The sequence below is a fragment of the Gossypium raimondii genome, chromosome 10 (assembly GCF_025698545.1).
Source record: "Gossypium raimondii isolate GPD5lz chromosome 10, ASM2569854v1, whole genome shotgun sequence".
Classification (NCBI taxonomy): domain Eukaryota; kingdom Viridiplantae; phylum Streptophyta; class Magnoliopsida; order Malvales; family Malvaceae; genus Gossypium; species Gossypium raimondii.
In genome coordinates, this window is record NC_068574.1 from 41,874,805 (window position 1) to 41,896,227 (window position 21,423).

At 33.4% G+C, this 21,423-nt stretch overlaps 1 protein-coding gene across 1 annotated transcript; it reads left to right on the forward strand.

The window, feature by feature from the left end:
• The first annotated feature begins 2,172 nt into the window (after nt 1-2,172).
• LOC105775500 (uncharacterized) lies at nt 2,173-3,090 on the forward strand. The gene has a single exon (XM_012598009.2). The coding sequence runs from the start codon at nt 2,173-2,175 to the stop codon at nt 3,088-3,090; it is 918 nt and encodes a 305-aa protein (XP_012453463.2).
• The last annotated feature ends 18,333 nt before the right edge of the window (nt 3,091-21,423 follow it).

The window sequence follows — 21,423 nt, forward strand, 5'->3', positions numbered from 1 at the left end:
TTATGTAATAGTATATAATAAGGGAGAGTTTAGTCATGGTACTATAGTGGAAAAACTCCATGATTAAATAATGTTGTTATTAAAAGTGAAGGGTCATAACTGAATTACAAATTATTTGAGAATTAATTATATATGTCCAATCAATCCTTCTGGTAACTCGATATTACCCAAAACGAATTGCATGTAGAACCAATAATTGTGAAATGAATGAAAGTGATAAGAGAAATAGACTGCATGTATCACTATCCACAATGAATGCGTTTTGACTTATAATAACATTTTTTATAAACATTCATATTTTGTGAACTGCTTACCACAGCTGAAATTGGTAGAGCTATACCAATTGTCTTATGCATACAACATCTAGGTTTAGGGAACAAATATCAAAATTGTCTTTTGTTTTTTTGTTTAGGTATTAGTCCATTTGAAATATGTTATTGTATGAAAACGGGAGAAGCCACATCCCTTAAAACTTGTTGCGTAGTTAGCCCATTTTTTCATTGTAAAGTTCTTTGATATGATTAAAGATAACTTTGCATATTATGTTTGTAACCTTAGTAGTTTACCATTTGACATATACTTCCACTACATTATTCAAACATAGCAATTCCAATTTGCAATCAAAAGCAGTTCCGAAGTTGAAAGTATATAACCAAATTCAGTAAAATTTGTACAGGAAACTTACAAATGGAAAATTCATTCATTCATAAGGAACAAGATACAATAATAACAATGAAGATATTTTATACACATGATACAAATTAACCAATCTACAATGAAAAAGATACCCCAAATGTTAAGGTTTTCTAACTTAAGTAGTTCTTTCTTAAAAGAAAGTAACTTAATTAATTTTTTAAAATATATATAAATGTCAACAACCTTTTGATTCAATGGTAAAAATATTATGTTCTAAGTATAAGAGCCTGACTTTAATTCCAATCAACTCCATTCTTTTCCTTCAATTATAAAAAAAGGACATTATATACATAATTTGTGACAAAAAATTCTTTTCTCGATATGAAAATAATAAGTTTGCCTAATATACCATATCAAGCTTCAGTCTAGTGACTAAGTTATTTCAATGTTAGAGTGACTAAATATTGAAATTAGCCTAATATGAATGATTAATTTAAAAAAACTTAAAATTATGAAACTTAAAATCAAACCAGCAGGCTGTTAAAACTTCAAAACTCAAAATCCTAATTAAAGCTGTAAAATCAACTGTAATTGTTTTCTTGTCAAACAAGACACAAAACTTCATATATATATTTTCACAAAGGCTATCAAAAATGAACTGACAACCATACCACAATAACTGCACACCAGGACCCCCATCTTTTTGTCGATAGAAACAAATAAACGAACGGCGAAGAAGAAACACGACGACTTCAGCCGTTTTTTCCCTTCTTTTTTGTCATAATTATGAGTGTTTTCGCGCCATTCCAGCTACTGGAAATCAATATGATTTCAGCCCAGGCTATTCGGAGCGAAAACTGTCGACCCGAATCGACAATTGTTAGGATCGTTCCGATTAAGCAACAAACAAGTAAAAATAACAGAAGAAATTGAGAAGATGAACACACAAATTTAATGTGGAAAAACCCCTCTAAAGAGGATAAAATACCACGGGCAAAGATAACTTTACTATAATGGAAAAAGAATGAAGAGTACAAAAGATGAAGATAAAAACTAAACCTGAAAACCCGAAAAACAAAGAACCCGAAAACGTAAACACAAAATTCTCTGAATGTGTTATGAGTTATAATCTAATGGGTGTGTCTAATTTCTAAGATTGCAAAAGAGCCTATTTATAGGCTAAATTAGTAAGTCAAATAAACTATACTAATAAATGCTAAATATATTATACTAATAAATACTAAATCTTCTAGAAAGAAAATATATTTTTGTTTAACTTGACTTGCAAGCAATCTCTTAGAATTTGGGTCACACAATTCTAACAACAATCAAGGTCATACCAATCCAACATGGAACGATAAGTTTGTTTTTCGTGTTGACGAGGAGTTCCTCCCTCGGGATACGTCGGCCGTCACGATCGAAATCTATGCCGTGCATTGGTTTCGTAACATCCATGTTGGGACCGTCCGAGCTATCATCGGGAACCTTATCCCACCAGTTTCTCAGCGGTGAAACCGGCAAGAAGTCCAACTAGGGATGTGGTTTGTCGCGCTTCAGGTTTGGCAACCGTCAGGTCGACCCCAAGGGATTTTGAACATTGGGGTGGCATTGCTTGATAGTTCAATGAGGAGCATGCCATTGTATTTGCAAATGGGGTCGTCGGCGGTGGGATACCAACATTTAATTGGCGAGGAAGATCCATTTCAAAACTCCATTGTCAACCCTGTTTCAAGCACTAGCAAAAGCAATAAGTATCAGCTTTTGGTTAATGGGTTGCTGAAACCCGATCTTCGACGAACCAAGAGTGATTCGAGTTCCATTTTAAAATTAGATTTAAGGCCGCCTGGGAAATCCACTAAACGGTCCTCCATTGTCGATGGCAGATCAATGGTTAATGGAACAGAAATTGGAAAAAACAACAATAAGCTTAATTCAAGAGGGAGTTCAATGGTAAATTACATTCCCAAGAAGGGAAAATCTAGTTCGATGGTTAACGGATCGAAAGCCTTTGAAAAAAATATCAAGATTAATTCAAGAGGGAGTTCCATGGTAAATTATGTGTTTGAAAAAACTAGTAAGAAAGGAAAACAAAATTCTGCAGCACCACCTGGTAAGTCACCGACTGGGATGAGATTCACCAGGTTGGGTTGCGGGGTACCGAGAAAACTAGGTGGGTCAACAATTTGGACAGATTCAGAACTGGGTCCATCGCCATCAGAAGTGGCGGCAGCGGTGGCTAAAAATTTGCAACATAAAAGAATGGAAGAGGCGGAGAGTTCATTGGCTGATGGGTGGAGTTTAGATGAAAGCATCGAAGGGCTTCGGTCGAAGCTCGAAAGGTGGAGAACCGCACTGCCACCATTGTATGATCGAGGTGATTTTCTGGGTTATCTTTCCAGCGAAATTCCGACTACATCGACGACCAAGCACACAAGGAATGTGCCATTTCCATAACTTGTGGATCTGGCTCATCGGGTTCTAGAAAAAAGAGACTTTAGTATGGTTTTTCTTTTTTCCAGTGGATTTAAGTGTAAATTGGTAAATAACATAGCATATTGAGACTTAAAAATGGCGTTTGGAGCTTGAACAATGGAAGAGGATTAGGCAGGCCATTGTTTCCACTTCTTTCTTTTTTTCTTCTCACGTTTGTTTTATGTAATGAATTTCGTATTTGCACTTTGGGGAAAAAAATGGCTTTTACCTAAATAATTTAAAAAATAAAAAATAAATACTGAAATAAGTTGTCAGTTGGATTATATACGAAAATTATATGTTTTTTGGGACACGTCTATCCACTTCTTTTTATATTAAAATATTTTTTAAAATTATTATTTTATTGGTGGCGCCTTTCTCATAGGCGCCACTGCTTGTATTTTTTTCCCGGATTAGTATATGACCCGTGTAGAGATACGAAAATAGTATGGGGTAGGTGACGCCTATCTGGTAGGCGCGGCTGGTGTTTAATTTTTCCCCTATATATACTCCCCCGAAAATCAAATGAGCAGAAGATACAAAATTTAGCAGAACAGAAATAAGAAGATAGGGAGAAGAAAAAAAGAAAGAAAAACAAAAAAAAGGATAATGTATTTTAGTTTATTTCTTTTTAAATAGAATGTAGATTTTTATTAGTAATTTTATTATTTGAAAGTTATTTTGTTAGGTTATTAATTTTGTTAGCTTCTAAATGAAAAATTTTGCATTAAAAATTTTGTATAACTTTTTTTCTATTCAAACTGTTTTGAGAATTTTGAAATTTTTTTTAATAGATTTAGTATTGAATATGGAGAATCAGTTTTTTGTATACGTTTATTTCGATGGAGAAATTTTGACAACAACCGTGGGATGTATATTTGAATGCCGCAAACAAGTAGCAATGAGATTTAATAGAAATATCTCGTTTGATGACATGAAGGAAAAAATTAGTCAAAAAAATTCATAGACGTTGTGGGAGAAGGATCTCGAAACTTTTCTACAAGTTTCCAATTTCAACGGATCCCATAAAATTCACCGAAATGGAACTTGTAGACGATAAAGACGTGAAGACAATGGTCATTCTTTATTGTGGGACTCGGAGCAACCAAAATGCACCGATTCAATTATTTGCTGAGTTAGTTGGTGTAGAGCCAACTAAAGATCCCACTCCATTAGGTGAAGAAGATGGAGCTCAAGAGCTATGTATGGTGGTTCTGATATCGTACGTCGATAGTCAATAAACTATACATGGGATCGACATTGATCTTAATGCTACACCCGAGACTGATGTGGTTGGTGATGATGTATACCATAGTAGTGGTCCTTCTGATCACGAGGTCGATAGTGATAGTGATCCCGACGTGGATAAGTTCCCGGATGATATTGACGATGAATGCATGAATGACGATGGAAACGTTAACGAGTTTTCAGTCGGGAACTAGATTCGTCGTATTGTGATACACAATAATCCTGGGGCACACATGTCTCGGATAGACTCCGATGCGGCGCATGCAGCCGAGTTCTCGGAGTACCCGGAAATACTACATGCTCACCAGCTGGCCGTATATTCTGATATTGAGGAGTTGCTCGTGGGCCAGAGATTCGAAAGTAAGGAAGAGCTATTAATCAGTATAGCATGAATATATCAGTGGACTACAAAGTCACCGTGTCTAAACCGACATTATATATTAGAGAGTGTTAGAGGTTAGCAGAAGGCTGCAATTGGCGGATACGAGCTGCATTTATCCAAAAGTCATAGATGTAGGAGATACGAAAATTTGTTGGGCCTCACACTTGCACTTCAACATGTATGACAGAAGATCATCGAAACTTGATTCCAAAACTATCTGTACGTGCATCATGCCAATGGTGAAAGACATGTCGACCATTAAAGTTTCGGTACTGATTGCCAAAATAAAAGCACGATTCCAGTATCGAGTATCATACCGGAAGGCATGGATAGCTAAATAGATGACAATAAATCAATTGTACAGAGATTTCGATGCATCGTACAATGAGTTACAGGGATGGATAGCCACTATGAGGGAGTACGTGCCGGGGATTGTCATTGAGTTGCAAACATGACCTTATTATATCTCGGATGACCAACTACAACTAGGAAAAAGAATTTTCCAACGGATGTTCTAGACGTTTGATCCATGCGTACGTGCATTTCTCCACTGCAAGCCGTTTGTACAAGTAGATGGGACATGGCTATATGGTAAATATACACGGATCCTACTTCTTGTGGTTGCTCAAGACGTGAACAAAAAATATTTGCATAGAGTCGTGGGAATTCTTCCTTACAAACCTGCGGAGGTATGTTATTAGTAATGATAATATTTGCATCATCTCCGATAGAGGGAAATGATTAATTACCGCCATTAGGCATTCTGATGTGCCATGGAGATCTGTTTACTGCATTCGGCACATCGCTGCTAACTTCTACTGAGATTATAAGAATGCAGACTGGCGAAGACAAGTTGTGAGAATGGGTAAAAAATAACATTATCCTTTCAATATATAAGCTAATGTTTTAGGGCGAGACTGTAACTTATATTTTCTTAATACATACACAGCGCACGAGCTAGAGCCACACATTTTTCAGCAAAGGATGACTCGACTTGAGAGTGACATAGAAGGTTAGATGAACACATATTTCTGACAATGGTTGGGTACTACAGAGTCATGGCAATGGGCTTAAAGTTTTGACGAGTGCTTTCGTTATGGTCAAATGACCACAAACTTGGTGGAGGGGATCAACACTATGTTGTTAAAAACACAACATTTTTTTATTTCACTTGTCTTCTTGGCTACATTCTATAGGTTGGCTACCTTGATGCCAAGAATGTGTTAGCAACAAGTAAACCAGATGGAGGCGGGACACGTGTTTGTCAAAAATGTCATGGATGCAATGGTAGCAAATCGTCGGATGACGAGGTAGATGAATGTAGAAGTATATTCACGACGTAGTGGAACATTTCGAGTTACAGAGACCATCGATTGTCGACCCAGTATACCACCTAAGTCCTATAGAGTTGATCTCCGAAACAGACGGTGTGATTGCAGGAGGTTCCAGACACTTCATTATCCCTGTGCATAAGTCACGACAGCTTGTGCTAAAGTCTCGCTCAATGTAGAACAATTTATCGATGAAGTGTACACCCTCGAATGCATATTGCATGTAGGGGAGAATGAGTTCCCCGTGCTTCCTAACCTATCTACATGGGAGGTTCCTCCGACGACCTTCGAGCTTGTCCCGGACAAATGGTTGCGTAGGAACCCGAAAGGTTGTTCGCAATCATCCAGAATCCATAATGAAATGGACATTAGGGAGAAATTCGACGGGAAGTTGTGTGACGTATACAGATTAGCCGGTCATAATCATAGTAAATGTCCACTCCGAAACTACCATATTGGACAACCATCACGATCGGGTAGAAATTGAGTTGTTGTTCATTACATGTTGAGAGGATTGAATCTAAAAATTTGTCTACAATTTGTTGCATTTAATCTAATTTGAATTACAAAGTTAGTCTAAAGTTTATTTATTTAAATTGCAAAAAAAAATCATAAAATTGATAAATAAAATGGCAAAAAGTCATTACATAAATACAAAGTTGACTATTTAAATTGAAAAAAAACCCATAAAATTGATGAATAAAATGACAAAAATTCATTTCATAAATACAAAGTTGACTATTTAAATTCCAAAAAAAACCCATAAAATTGATAAATAAAATGATAACAAATTCATTACATAAATATGAAGTTGACTATTTAAATTTCAAAAACAGTAAACCCATAAAATTGATAAACAAAATGACAAAAAATTCATTACATAAATATGAAGTTATTTATATTACAAAACCCCCTAAAATTGATGGCTTGATGGTGTGGTTCTATGGGTATATTTTTGCGTAGCTTGACGTTCATGTTGTGGACGATTGCGGTGATCAATGTTCTCTTCATCCGTTTGTGGGGGTGTGTGAAACATAGATGAAAAACAATGTCTCAAATGCCATCGATAAACTTGAGCCGGGAGGAGTAAAGTACGGGGATGGATACGGGCCAAGAGGAGTGGAGTACGACAATGGATACGGGCCGAAAGGAGCGGAGTACTGAGGTAGATACGAGCCGGGATTACTGAAGTATTAAGGTGGTAGTGGGTTGAATATATCAAACTCTGAATGATATCCGTGGCTTAACCAGCCCAGGAAATAGTCATTGCCCCTCAAATTTGGATGATAAGAACTATCCCTAGAGTGTAGTTCCGGCTCTACCTCCGGCTCTGGTGCATGATGCGGATCTGAAAGGGGTTGCCCAAACAAAAATGGTTTCCCTACCATAGTGTCGTATGTGGGGGGACTACCATCGTGTCGTATGCGGATCTGAAAGGGGTTGCCCAAATGTTTTCTAAGTTTGAATCACATATGTATTGCCTTAAATGTTGTCGACTTGCTTACTTTTGCATGAGTTTTGAGTGCTGTATTATGTCTATTTCGGGGTACTTTTACTGTGATACCCCCTACCCGTATTCATCACCGAAATAGGGTATGAGGCATTACCAGATTTTACCGAATAAATTTTTCGTTATTATGAGTTAAATACTATTTATTTATTGAAACATGTCATGATGTCCCTTGGATGGGCTTTCGAAGCCCAAAATATACATCGGGACCAAACTGGGATTAAATCGAAACCATAAGTAATTTTTCGCAAAATCCCAAAGTTTTTTTTTATGAACTCAATATAACCCCTTTATAAATATCTAATCTTCCCTGCAATTTTAAACCGAGACCAATCCAACACAACCAATCCATTTCAACATATTTTCAAGATAGATTGAACATATTCATAAGATAACCTCATCACGTACCAAAACCAAAATTTGTTAGCCATACCAATGGCTAACCATACATTTATTTCACATTAACATTTACTTTACTAGCTTATACATGCTATTGATTTCCAAAATAAAGTTTCTTTATATACCGAGATCTTGAGGTTGATAGTGTGATGCGTCTTCGACCAAATCCAACCTCCGAGCTCTTAACACTACAACACAGGGGAAAAGGAAATAGCGCAAGCACTTTGTGCTTAGTAAGGTCATGTAACTTACCTAATATTTTCAATACAATGCAATAAACATTCATACATCCATTCAATGCATTATTCCCTTAACATGCACAAACTCAACATTCAAGTTAGTTCAATAATTTCCATGTATCAATAATATATATACCATGATTGATGAGCTCATCAATACCATGATTTCCATTCCCTTGTTATTTTTCCATATTTATCCCATTGAATTTCTCAAAATTTCGATGGATTTTCAGAGGTACACTTTAGTGTACAAATCTGGGTCCGTCAATTCATATTCATGTGTGCACATTTCCATTTCAGAGAGCACACTCCAGCAAACCTCATCCTTACAGTGGGATTACCAGTCCAGGTTAAATCCCCTATAATATAAACTCATAGAGTATTGTCGGGATTACCAGTCCAGGCTAAATCCCCTGCAATGACAATTACTCTAATGAGCTTGGATCTGAATTACCAGTCCAAGATCAAGTTAGACCCTAATTCAGATTACCCGTCCGGGCTAAATCTATTTCCCACAAATTCTTCGGGAGGGCCATATCAGGATAGGATCACCCATCCGGGCCAAATCCTTTTTACTGTCAATTCCTTTTCAAAGATCCATCAAATTTTCTTTCCATTCAAATGAGATTTCTTCCCCTTTTTATCAAATATATTAATGTTTCATCAATTTTCATACAATGAACATTCAAATCATATTCACATCAATAATAAACATTTCAAGCATTTAAGAATATAATTCAAGTTACACAAACTTACCTCAATACTTGTTCGTATGCAAAAATCTACTAATCCCAAACTTTTTCTTTTCCTCGATCTAGCTTCGTATTTGAATTTTCTGGATTTCAATAAATAAATTTAATCATTAATTTAATACATTTCATGTTCTTATGTAACATTCTCTACAATCTCATTATTATTTATAGTTCATTCAGAGCTGTCTCCTTGAGCCATAGTCGCTAAATTATTTATATCATGAGCTACGGAACTCCAAATTAAGATCCCCTAATTTTACCCAAAACTAGACTCACATATCTTCTTACCATAAAATTTTCATAATTTTTGGTTTAGCCAATAAGTACAGTTTATTCTTTAAAGTCATCCCTATTTTGCTGTCTGATAGTTTTGACCCTTCTTCACTAAAAATTAATTATCTCCTCGTACAGGATTTGGATGATGTTCTCGTTTGTTTATTTTGAAAATATACTCATTAAGGATTTTAAACATATAAATTTAAGCCCCTAATTATTTTTCTCCAATTTTTGATGATTTTCCAAAGTCAGAATAGGGGAACCCGAAATCATTCTGACCTTGTCTCAGAAAACCTATTATATCTCATGATTTACAATTACATTGCTTACACCGTTTCTTCTATAAGAAACTAGACTAATAAGATTTAACTAGACTACGGCTGTCCAAAACTATTTTAGTGCCAAGTGTTGATTTCCATTTTACCCCAAATTTCACAGTTTATAAAATTCAGTCCTTGCACAATTAACCCCTCAATTAAGAAAATTTTTCTCAATTAATAATTTACCTAGACATTATAAGTTATTTCACTATTATTGAAATTTAGAATTTCCATATAAAACCCTAACTTCAAACTCTTTTACAATTAGGTCTCAAAGATTCACTTTCTATTCAATTCTTTCAATAAAATTGGCATATAAACAACTTAAAGCTCAAATTCCATGCTAAATCATCATATACTTCTAGCACATATTTATAGCAACTTTCAATTTCATTCATAAAATCAAAAACTAATGAATTTAGTAATAGGACCTAGTTGAAAAAGTCGTAGAAACACAAAAATTACAAGAAAAAGGCAAGGATTAACTCACTTGGTGCAAAAATTATGAAATATCAGCTTGAATAAACCCTTAGGACATTTTTGGTGATGATAATGAAGAAAATATGAAGAGAATTCTAGATATTACAAGTTGGTCCTATTTTTTATTTTAGTAAATTTTGTTATTTTTCCATTTTGCTCTTTCTTCACAAACTCTCCTGATTTTTCCCAGCTTATGCCGCCCAAAATATTTTCTTTTGGGCTTATTTGCAATTTATGTCCCTCCTCATTTAACAACTGAGCTATTTAATCCTTCTAGTAACTTTGACACCCTTTTCAATTTAGTTCTTTTCACTTAATTAACTACCCAAACGTAGAAATTTTCTAACAAAATTTTAATACCATATTACTAACACTTCATAAATGTTTATAAAAATATTTTCGACTCGGTTTTACGAGATTGGGGTCTCGATACCTTGTTTTTACCCAATTTCTTAAATAATTTCTTTTTCTAACTAACCACTAAATCGGTAAAATTTTTCTATCGATATTTTCATACAATTTTTCTATCATATCAATATTCATGCAAAAATATTAAAATAAATTTCTCTTTAAATCAGATTTGTGGTTATGAAACTACTGTTCCGATAACCTTGAATTTAGGCCATTACATTTACTGATTTTTTTTTATCTTTGACATCTTAGGTTTTATTAAAGGGTTTCATTTACATGTATGTAAGGATATTTGGAGAGAGTAAGTGTAAAAAATTATGCACTGGTGAGATTGTTTTTACCTTATGTTAATGGGTAGCTAGGGATTTAATTGTTAGGTGCATTTGGAAAAGTTGTTTGGTAGATTCATTTCTTGAGCAAAACTTCACAAATGGAGGGTTGTGATGTGTGTTTTTCATACTAACTAAAATTTACGACAAAGGCAAGCACACCTATCAAACATTAGTATAGCTACGGTGAGTAGAGATATCGCATCCATGAGGACTAAAATTATTAGTAATTACCATTTTCTTATTATTTAGCCGATAATTTGGAGTGATGAGTTTTAATATAAAATTACTAAACTAATTGAACTAAGAATGCAAAAGAGGATGAATCAGGAAAATAATCGAAAGGTAACTAATGAGAGAGACAATACCCAGTAAAGAATCCATGTAGACTTCTTCTATTATTATTAATCTGATTTAAATGATTTGTTCACTTGGTGTCTTGATCTAAGAAATCCTTAAATTATGCTAATATCTCTTTTGAGAGTAGAAACAACTGACTCTAAGTTGATTAATTGAAATCTCTTTCTAATTAAAACCCCTATTGTCGCATTAACTCGATCTATGGATTCTCTATTAGATTTGACTCTAATCTGGTAGATTTATGTCGTCCTATTTTTAGGATTGCATGAAACTCTACTCAATTTTGCTAGATCTACTCTTAAACAAGGACTTTTGTTCCACTGAATTAAACACATTAAATATGAATTAATATCTAAGAAATATTAAAATAAAAAATAAACACACATAATTGAGAACAAGAATCAAGTATTCATCATATAAAACAGAAATTAAATAATAGAATTCATTATAGGTTTCATCATCCCTAGGTATCTAGGGAATTGGTTCATAATTCTGAATAAAAACATCTCAAAGTCAGGAAAACCTCAAGAAAAAAAGAAACTCATAAAAACTTTAGAAGAAACTAAAAGGAGGTCTTCGATCTTGATAGAAATCTACTTTGGAAGTGGCTCCAATGATGTTCTTTGAGTGTTTTCTTTGATCTTCTCTTATGGCTCCCCCTATCTCTTTTTCTATTTGGTATTTATAGACTTTAGAATGCTCAGAAAGCCTAAAAATTGTGTTTTCCCGCGTGTTTGGGAAGCAAGGTGCGAAATCGACACGAGCTGGCACATGGGAGTATGTCCAGCCCATGTGGCTCACATGGGCGTGTGCCTAACTCATGTGGCTCCTGAAATCTGCTATTTTTCTCTGATTTTTTCTCCTTCTTCTCCCAAATGCTCACCTAATTATAAGAACATGAATTCAAAGGATTAGGAGCATCAAATTCACCAATTTGCATAAATAATAATCCAAAAACGCATTAAGAATTTGATTAAAATATGTTAGTTTTATCATTTACTTATAATTCTTGTCAATAATGTTTCAAAATAATTCGCAAATAATCATGCTTTGACAATTCAACTAAAAGGGCACTAAAGATTCAAACAATCCAAGTCAAAAAATTTTAAAGCAAGAAAACATAGGTATCTCCCTTATCTAAGTAATTACCTTTAATTCAAAATCGACAAGAATTGACATCTTCACTAATGATTCACTCAAATCACTCAAAGTGTTTAAGGTTGAAGAATAAGCACTCAACAGTCAAACAAGAAATGTAATTACCATAAGCTTGCTTGAGAATCAAATCTACACCACTATAAAATGATATGACACACTAATCAAAAGGTCTTTAAGAGGTTGTAATGGGGCTTAGGTTAAGGGTGTGGAGAAATGCCAAAAAATTGGTTATAAATGAGATCGAGTTGATAAATTACCAAACTAGAAAAAAAAAGTAAATGTCGAATTAAAAACTAATGCATCAATCAAGAACTATTCAAGAATAAAAACGAGCTTCTTCTCAAAATATGAATTTAACTGTTCAAGCTCAATCAACATAGAACTAAATAATAATCGATAAATATATTTTTTTTGATTTTTTTTTGAAGAACAATAAGAAATAATTCAACAAATCAAATATAAGCACATAGCTAAGCAACTAACCAAATCAAATCTCGACAAAAAGTGAGTCAATAAAATAGGAAAAAGTCACAATGAAAAAATGGGTCATGGGTTAAAAACCACGAGTTAATCAAGAAAATGGATGTTAGGCTCAACAGGGTTCACTAAGGGTTAATTTAAAAAGGGGTGCTTTTTATGGGATAAGTGGGTTAAACCTAAGTGCCTCTATCATCTCAGTATATCAAATCAAATGTGTGGTCTCGACATGCATAATCGAAGCAAGTTCTAGAATAAAAAATTAGGTTGACATACTCGTAACCAATAATAAAATGAGCGTGAAAAAAGTATGCTCTAAGGGATCAAAATCTCACAAAAAAAATCATGGTTTTGATGTCAAACTTGAAAATTTAAAACTTCAAGATAATACCTCAATTCAGAGAAATAACTTAAAATTTTTAATTTCTGAAAAATAACTTATAATTTTGGAAACACGAAAATATACACACTTTTTCATGCCTTTGTTAATTCAAATTCATACAATTCAATAATAATTCTTGTCGAAACATATATAATAATTATAAAATAATTAAATTGTACTTAAATTATTAACGTATTGAATTTTAATTAATTTTATAATAAATTTTGATTAATTTTGATCATTTTCAATAGATTCGCAAAAAGGGCGAAAATTGGCTCGACAGGCATTACTAGAAGCTTAAAACCGAGAAATGATTTTTGAAGCATCGAGGCGAATTAATTTTTCAGATGAAGATGGTCCAAATTATGAATATTAACTCATAATATAATTAATTTTAATTTTAATCCAATTTATTTTGGGTTAAATAATAATTATTAATTAATTATGAAAAGAGGCCCAGTTGAGCTGAACCGAGAAAAACGATTCAACCGAGCACTGGGCTGCCCAAAATCGTCCCACATGCTGACCCAATCAGCTTGTTTGGCTGATTATTTGGCTTTCAAAATAGCCCTTGAAGAATCCTTGAATTTGCATTCAAACCCCTCCACTTATCATGCCTTCCTAGATTTGCCCCTATTTTAAAATAACAAGTTTGAAACCTTCAAACTTGCCACATGTGTGGTCGGACATGTGGGAGTGTACGACTGCTGATTTTTTCTATTTTTAGTAGCCATATCAACCTATAAATACCCCCCTTGGTTGCTCATTTCAAACACACCTCAAAACCTCTCATCCTTTCACTTATCTCTCACTTTCTCTCTTCAAAATCCTTTCTTTGTTCTTCATTTTCCTTCCCATTCCCTTGCCGATTTCACCTCTTGAAAAATATTCTCACGGCCTGGCACACGGGCGTGTGGGGTTACTTCAAAGGGTACACGGCCTTGCGCACGGGCGTGTGGCTTGGCCATGTGGCCCAAGTTAGTGAGTTACATAGGCACGGACACGGGTTGGGACACAGCCGTGTGTCCCTATTTCGAATGCCCAAACAGCTTGAGACACGGACATGTCTCTTGGCCGTGTGAGTCACACAGCTTGGCCACACGGCCGTGTGACCCCTGCAGTGTTGAAAATTTTTACTGTTTTCTGAAAAATTTCATGGGTTTCCGATTTAGTCCCAACTTGTTTTTATTGCGTATTTAGGGCCTCGAAGGCTCATATAAGGGACAATATGTATGATTTTACTTGGTTTTAATATGCTTATTTATATGTTATGAAATGTTCAAATTTTTCTGTCCGTTTGAATTGTAAACACCGGTAATGCTCCGTAACTCTGTTCTAGCGACGGATACAGGTTAGGGGTGATACACATATTCTATTTCTCATAAGTAAATCTTTCACAGCCAAATAGTTTATTTTTAACCCTCTAAAAAGGATGATAACAAAAGGATATCACAAACATTATAAAATAAATATAAATTAATAACCCAATCCCCTTTTTTATTCATATGAAATATAATATTTTCCTCATTCACAATCTCAATATGAGATCCATTACAAATATCTTTTAAATGTAATGCATTAACCATCACAAATTTTGTGCTTTTTATATATTAATATATTAGTTTTTCTTGAGCTTTTAACTAATTTTGTACTATCAAATATTGGAATACTATTTGTTTGTTTCAGTACCAAATAAGATAAATATTTTCTATCTGTAATGATAAAATTCATTACTACATTTTCATATCCTTCTTCAAAGAAGAAACAAAATATTTAGGCATACGTCACATATGTGGCCAATAACATTTCATATCACATTGATAACATAAGTTATCTTTACCCTTTGAAAAGTTATCTTGAGAACTCTCATTGTTCTCTTATTTAGTGGTCCATGAGTATATCTTTTATTTTCTTTATATTTACATTCACTTCGAGGAATGCAACAAATCTGGTAGGACAGACATCTAAATGCCTCTATTGATTTTTTTTATTTCATAATTACCATCATAAACATGCGTGGATTTTAAATCGAATCTATCCATTCATGTTGTCATGATTATTCTCAATTATAATAAACATAATATAATAAATAAAACATAGTAAAATATAGTTGAAGATCTTTAACATCATCGTCATCACCTTGACTATTATCATGAGCACTATTACTAGTAAAACAACTTTGTTTTCGTAATAACATTCATAATCTAATAGTAAAATCATTTAATAAATAATCAAAATTTTCATTTACAATGATTGAAAATTATCCGATAAACATTGTACCAAATTTCAATACCACATATATATTATAAAATTTTATCTTGCTCTAATAAAATATTTAGAAGTTCAATTTAAAAGATATCATACAATCATTCAACATTAGCAAGTTAATAAGACTCAATAGATCCTATCAAATTTCCTTTAATCAACAATGGTAGGTTTTTCAAAATATTTAATAACAAGAATTTAATAATCAAAATTTTAAACATCTAAATATTATGCATAATATAACTTAATTAAAAAACTTCAAAAGAATGATTTACTAAAAAAATAGAAAAAACATATCATATTAATAGCAAACATATCTAATCAACAAGTATGTCTTCTACATAAAAAAATTAACATATAAAGGCAAATTTTAAATACCATCAGAATGTGAAATTTATGTCAAATAAAAATTAATAGTACTCATACCTTAATTGAAAAAGAAAATATGGTTGAAATATAAAAGTTTCTTACCAAATCTATTCTTTACCCATGCTTGTACAATCACTACACCAAAACAGGCTTTTAGCGGCGTTTTTAGTGGCGTTTGGATAAAAAAACGCCGCTAAAAATCAAGCATTAGCGGCGCTTTTAAAAAAATGCCACTAAAGATTGAGTATTAGCGGAGCTTTTTGGAAAATGCGCTAAAAATTAGCATTAGCGGCGTTTTTCAAAAAGCACCGCAAAAAACCTAAGCTCAACGACGTCGTTTTTTTAGATTTCGGGACTTAAGTGGTGTTTTTTAAAAAACGCCGCTAATGCTCAGGGTTTTAGTGACGTTTTTTAAAAAGCGCCACTAATGCTCAGGGTTTTAGCGGCGTTTTTGAAAAGCGCCGCTAATGCTCAGGGTTTTAGCGGCGTTTCTGAAAAAGCGCTGCTAACACTCGGGGCTTTAGCGGTGTTGTTAAAGAAGCGCCGCTAATGCTCAGTTCAATAGTGGCATTTTTACTTCAAACGGCACAAATTTTTTTTTGCAAAAGGACGTCGTTTTTTAATTATATTTTTTTACCGCACAATTTCAAATGAAAATCGATCCCCCTTCTTTTTCCCAAAATCGATCCCCCTCACCCTAGAAATCTCTTCTTTTTTTCCCCATTTTATTTTTCCCAAACCATTTCGCCCCTACCCCGATTCCCTTTATTTTTCCCCCTAATTTCCCCAAATCAACAGCCCTCACCCTAGAAATCTCTTCTTCTTCTTCCTAATTTTTTATTTCCTCAAGTCACTGTATTGACAAAGTGCCCCAAAGGAAAATTTATTTGGGTTTTTATTTTTCGAAGTCACTATATTGACGAAGTCCCCCTCACCCTAGAAATGCCGTTGATTTTCTTTTTGTTTCACATTTTCCTACTGACCAAACAAAGGGTTAAGATAGAATGTTATTTTACAGTATTTATGAGGATTTGCATATACAATTTACATAAGTATTAGGGTTTATGACATTCATCGGTAACCCCTTTTTTTATTTTTTGAAGTGTCGCTTTCTTTAAGGATCAACATTTCAGTGAACTCTGTTGGACTTGAATTTGAGGTGTGTAAATTGTTTGAGTGTTTGGAAAGACAGCAACATGCACTAAAGTTTCTACTCTTTATTATAGGAAGATGAGTCTCTTCCAGACAGAGATCAGGTTGATATAATTTGTTTTTAATCATTTTTAGTTTTCTGTAATGTATTCACCATCAGCATTTTGCTGAATGTGGTTCTCTCTAATATTTTCTCTTCAGGATCTAAAACCTCGATTTCATACGTCACGATTTTATGGTTCTGAGGATGCGGAAGATGATGTAAGTATTTTTTTCCTCCTTTTGTGCCAGTCAATCAGATATTGTAAATAAGTTTTATAGCCCTTTTTTGTTTTAGAAAGATCTATTTTCCGGTGGAACTTTTTCTTAAGTGATCATTTTGGTACAGGATGATGACTCATTCAATGTATGGAACTTAAGGAAATGCAGAGCAGCAGCTCTTGATGTTCTATCAAATGTGTTTGGGGATGAAATTCTTCCAACTTTGATGCCTATTATTGAGTAACTTACATTGGGGATGTTAAAGTTAGAGCATGGAAATTGTATCTATATCTAATATTTATGTTGATTTTTTCAGGCCAAGTTAGTGCTCTTGGTGATGAAGCACGGAAAGATAGGGAAGCTATTGTTTTGGCTCTTGCGCAGATTGGTGAAGGTTGCATTAATGGTCTTTATCCTCATTTGTGCGAGGTAATTCTTCTTGTTACGTATTGATGAACAAAGTTACGAGGCGATTATGAGGTGAATAATAAATTGTGAATATATAATATGCATTTGTTTTACTTAAATCAAGTTATGCTCCATAGTTTATCGTTGTTTCTTACGCTTTGCTCTTTCTTTATTTTCTTTTCTATCTTTGTTGAACTAATAGAAAAACATATTTATGTCTGCAGATTGTGGCATTTTTAACACGTGGAGTTGGTATGTCTATGATTTCTTTAAAATCTTATGAATATGATTTTGTTTTAATTACTTGTATTTGCAACAGAGATTTTTACAATATGTTAGAATCTCTTCTCTTCTTTTTTTTCTTTAAAAATCAATATATTTTCATGTTTCAAAAGAAATGTGATAGCTTCCCTTCTCTAGGAAAATGGAAACCTTCTAGTCAAAAAGCAACAAATAAGTTGGAGTGTGTTTCAAATAATTCAAATGTCAAATTCTTTAGGATTGATCTATAGAATAGTTCTCGAATTGACCTTATATCCCGGATTCCAAAAGTGTTAACGTGGATTTTCTTTCTTGATGTTATAAATATATATGTTATTCAATAATTTTTTAAAGGACCTGGATTTATGGTATATCTTTCCCTTTCCACTAATTTCTTCTACTTTAATTGAAACTATGAGTGTTGTATGCATATGCTATTTTTTTCGTCTTTCTTTATTTTCCAGGGGAGATGGATTCAGTCATTCTTAATACTCATGCTGCCTAATCTTTTGTGTGCATGTTAGTGTCGTAATATGGTGATATAGTTTCACTCACATCAATCGGTATCAATATGATAGAGTAATAGAACAGATCTTAAAGCTGTCGGTGAGGGATTGCGTTATCGGTTGCTAACTAATTTTCTTTTCATATTGCATCTTATATTGTCTTGTAGATGAAAGTAGTTGGATGAGGTATAGCATAAAAATTCAGTTTAATCGCTTACTCGCTTAAATAAATTTGATTCTTTATGTAAGCTTCATACTACAGTGGCACCTTCCAGGATGTGAGGAAATTTTGCAGCCTAAATATAGTGGTAAAGAGTCAAGTAGCAATTAGTGGAAGGATTTGGGAAATTTGTATTTGGTTGCGGTTGGAAAGGGAAGTCTCTCGTAGACATTGGTGAAGCAATAGGAATGCTGTAAAACAGACAGTAGATGAACTTATTGAGGGTGAATTTGAAGCGGCAGAAGCAAAACCAGGAAGAGAGCAGGAAGCATTAGACCAGGTAAGAGACCAGGTAATGAGACCATGGTCTCTTCAAGCAATTTTTGCAGGTATTGAAAATGACATGTTAAAGGCTGGAAATGTTGTATTCACATTGGCGGATAAGAAAGGTAACGAGGTGGCATCTTGCTTGGCGATTGCAGGTTTTATTCGGGTGAAAATGTTTAAAGCTTGGTGATGAGTTTTTGTTTTGTTGCATTCATAGGTTTATTAGAGTTGGAATGCGTTTTAATTTTGATTGCTGTAATACTGAAATTTTTGTTGTTGTTCTGTTCGTCTCTGACAACAGTACAGCTCGAATGAAGCAAAAAAAACGAAATTTATGTGTTCTTGTTACTGTAAAATTACATATACAGCATGAATTAGTGTAAAAAGAAAAAAAATGGTTGAAGTTAAGCAGGTGTAGACAATATTTCATTCTTTATACATCTCTCTTTCTTACTCTCTAGTGCCCTTCTGTTTTTCAGCTGGTGTTCCATACACCACAGTTCCTTTTGAAGAATGAAAATTGAAGCTTTTTCTTTCCATGTTCACAGATCATGGAAAATTCTTTATACATTATCATCACTGATGGTACTTACAGAGGGTTCTGTTTCCCCACTGCTTTAAATATTTTGCTTGTTCTTCAAGCATTTGGATCTGATAATTTCACTGATATTGCAAATTTCCATCCTAAGTTTGAAATTTAAGTGTCAACTTGTAATATACTCGGTAACATTTTGATGGTACTTAGAATAATAGTGCATAATGGTCATGTTCTATCTTTTGTAGGTTACTTGTGTTGGAGAAAAAGCTGTGTTGTCCCATGAAGCCTACATTTTGCTCTATGCTAAACAGGGTATACCTTGGTTTTCAACTGCAATAGAAGTGCAAAAGCCTTGTGCAGACCTCGAATTTCGATTATTCACCAAAGTCCTAGATGACATAGACTTTGCCTCCAATCTTGAGGTGGAAAAGAGTGCCAATTGCGGCCAATGAAACTAAAGATGTTCTTGATAGAGCTTGAACTCAATTCTCTTGCGATGTGTATAGTCATAGGCGAGTTCAACTAATCATCATTTCTCATATGTATTATTTATTTTAGTTTTGATTCTAAATTTTATTTTTACTTTAATATTTATGACAACTTGAGTTCTAACTTTTGGATTTTAATTGTGTTATTAATTTATTATTTTAAATTCTAAAACTAAATTAATTAATTTTTATATTTAGTTTTAAAGTTAAAATTTTCATAGAAAATTTAATTTAAATAATATTTTTATTTATCCTTAAAAGTATATTTAAAGTTCAAATTTAAAAAATAAAACATAATATAATATTTATCATAAAAATAAATATTATTTGATTAAAATAATTTTTTTAAAAGGTTATGTTTTTAGCGGCGTTTTTGCGAGAAGCGCCGCTAAAGGTTTGATCTATAGTGGCGTTTGTGATAAAAAGCACCGCTAAAGGTCATGTTCTTTAGCGACGTTTGTGATAAAAGCGCCGCTAAAGGTCATGGTCTTCAGCGGCGTTTGTGAGAAAAGCGCCGCTAAAGGTCTTGGTCTTTAGCGGCGTTTATTTCTAAAAACACCGCTAAAGTTAGTGACGCTGTCATTAGCGCCGTTTTTTACTGCGCTTCTCAAAGCGCCGTTTTTTACTGCGCTTCTCAAAGCGCCACTAATACTTTTAGCGGCGCTAAAAAGCTCCGCTAAAGGCCTAAAAAAGCGCTGCTAAAAGCCTGTTTTGGTGTAGTGAATTATAAATCAAAGATTGGAAATAAGAACCACAATCCATTCTAAGATTGAATAAAGTTCTAAAGAAGAAAGTTTAAGGTGAAAAGGAATTTAATTTGTAGGACGGCTTCGAAAGATTTTGAAAAAATAGAGAATTATCATACTGATAACGTGTTATAAAAGAAAGAGAGGTGGGGAGAATAAAGAATAAAGAAAATATGAAAGTAATAAAGAATGTACTTTATTAATCAAAGGGATGATTACAATGCTTCATCAGAGTCTCTATTTATAGGCATAAGAAGTATAAAAAAATAGAGATCTAATTCTAATAACTATAAGAATTTAAAGTAAATCAAAACTTTATCTTGATCATGATAGACATCCACTTAATAAGATATTCATAACAGTTTTGTTTTTTTAATTCATTTTTCAATTTTACGGTGGAGAAGTAGTTAAAGAGTTTGCAAATTACACCCTCCTCTCCCTCTAGTGTTATCTAATTTTTTTTTTCGCGTGGACCTTATCTAAAAAGATAAATACCAGACAATTCTGTTTTAAAGATGTTCATAGGTCGAGTCGGGTCGGTTCAAGCTATGATTCGAACAATTTTAAAGATAAATAGTTGTTTAATTAATACTTGTAAACATTTAGCAAAGCAAGTCGACACGTAAACAAATCCAAGGTTGAATGGTAATGTATGTTGGACAAAATACATTAGCGAATAAAATAATTAAATATAAATAAATACATATTTATATATAAAATAAAATATAAATAGAATAATCTATATTAAAATTTTTAAATACGTAAACCAATAAAAACCGT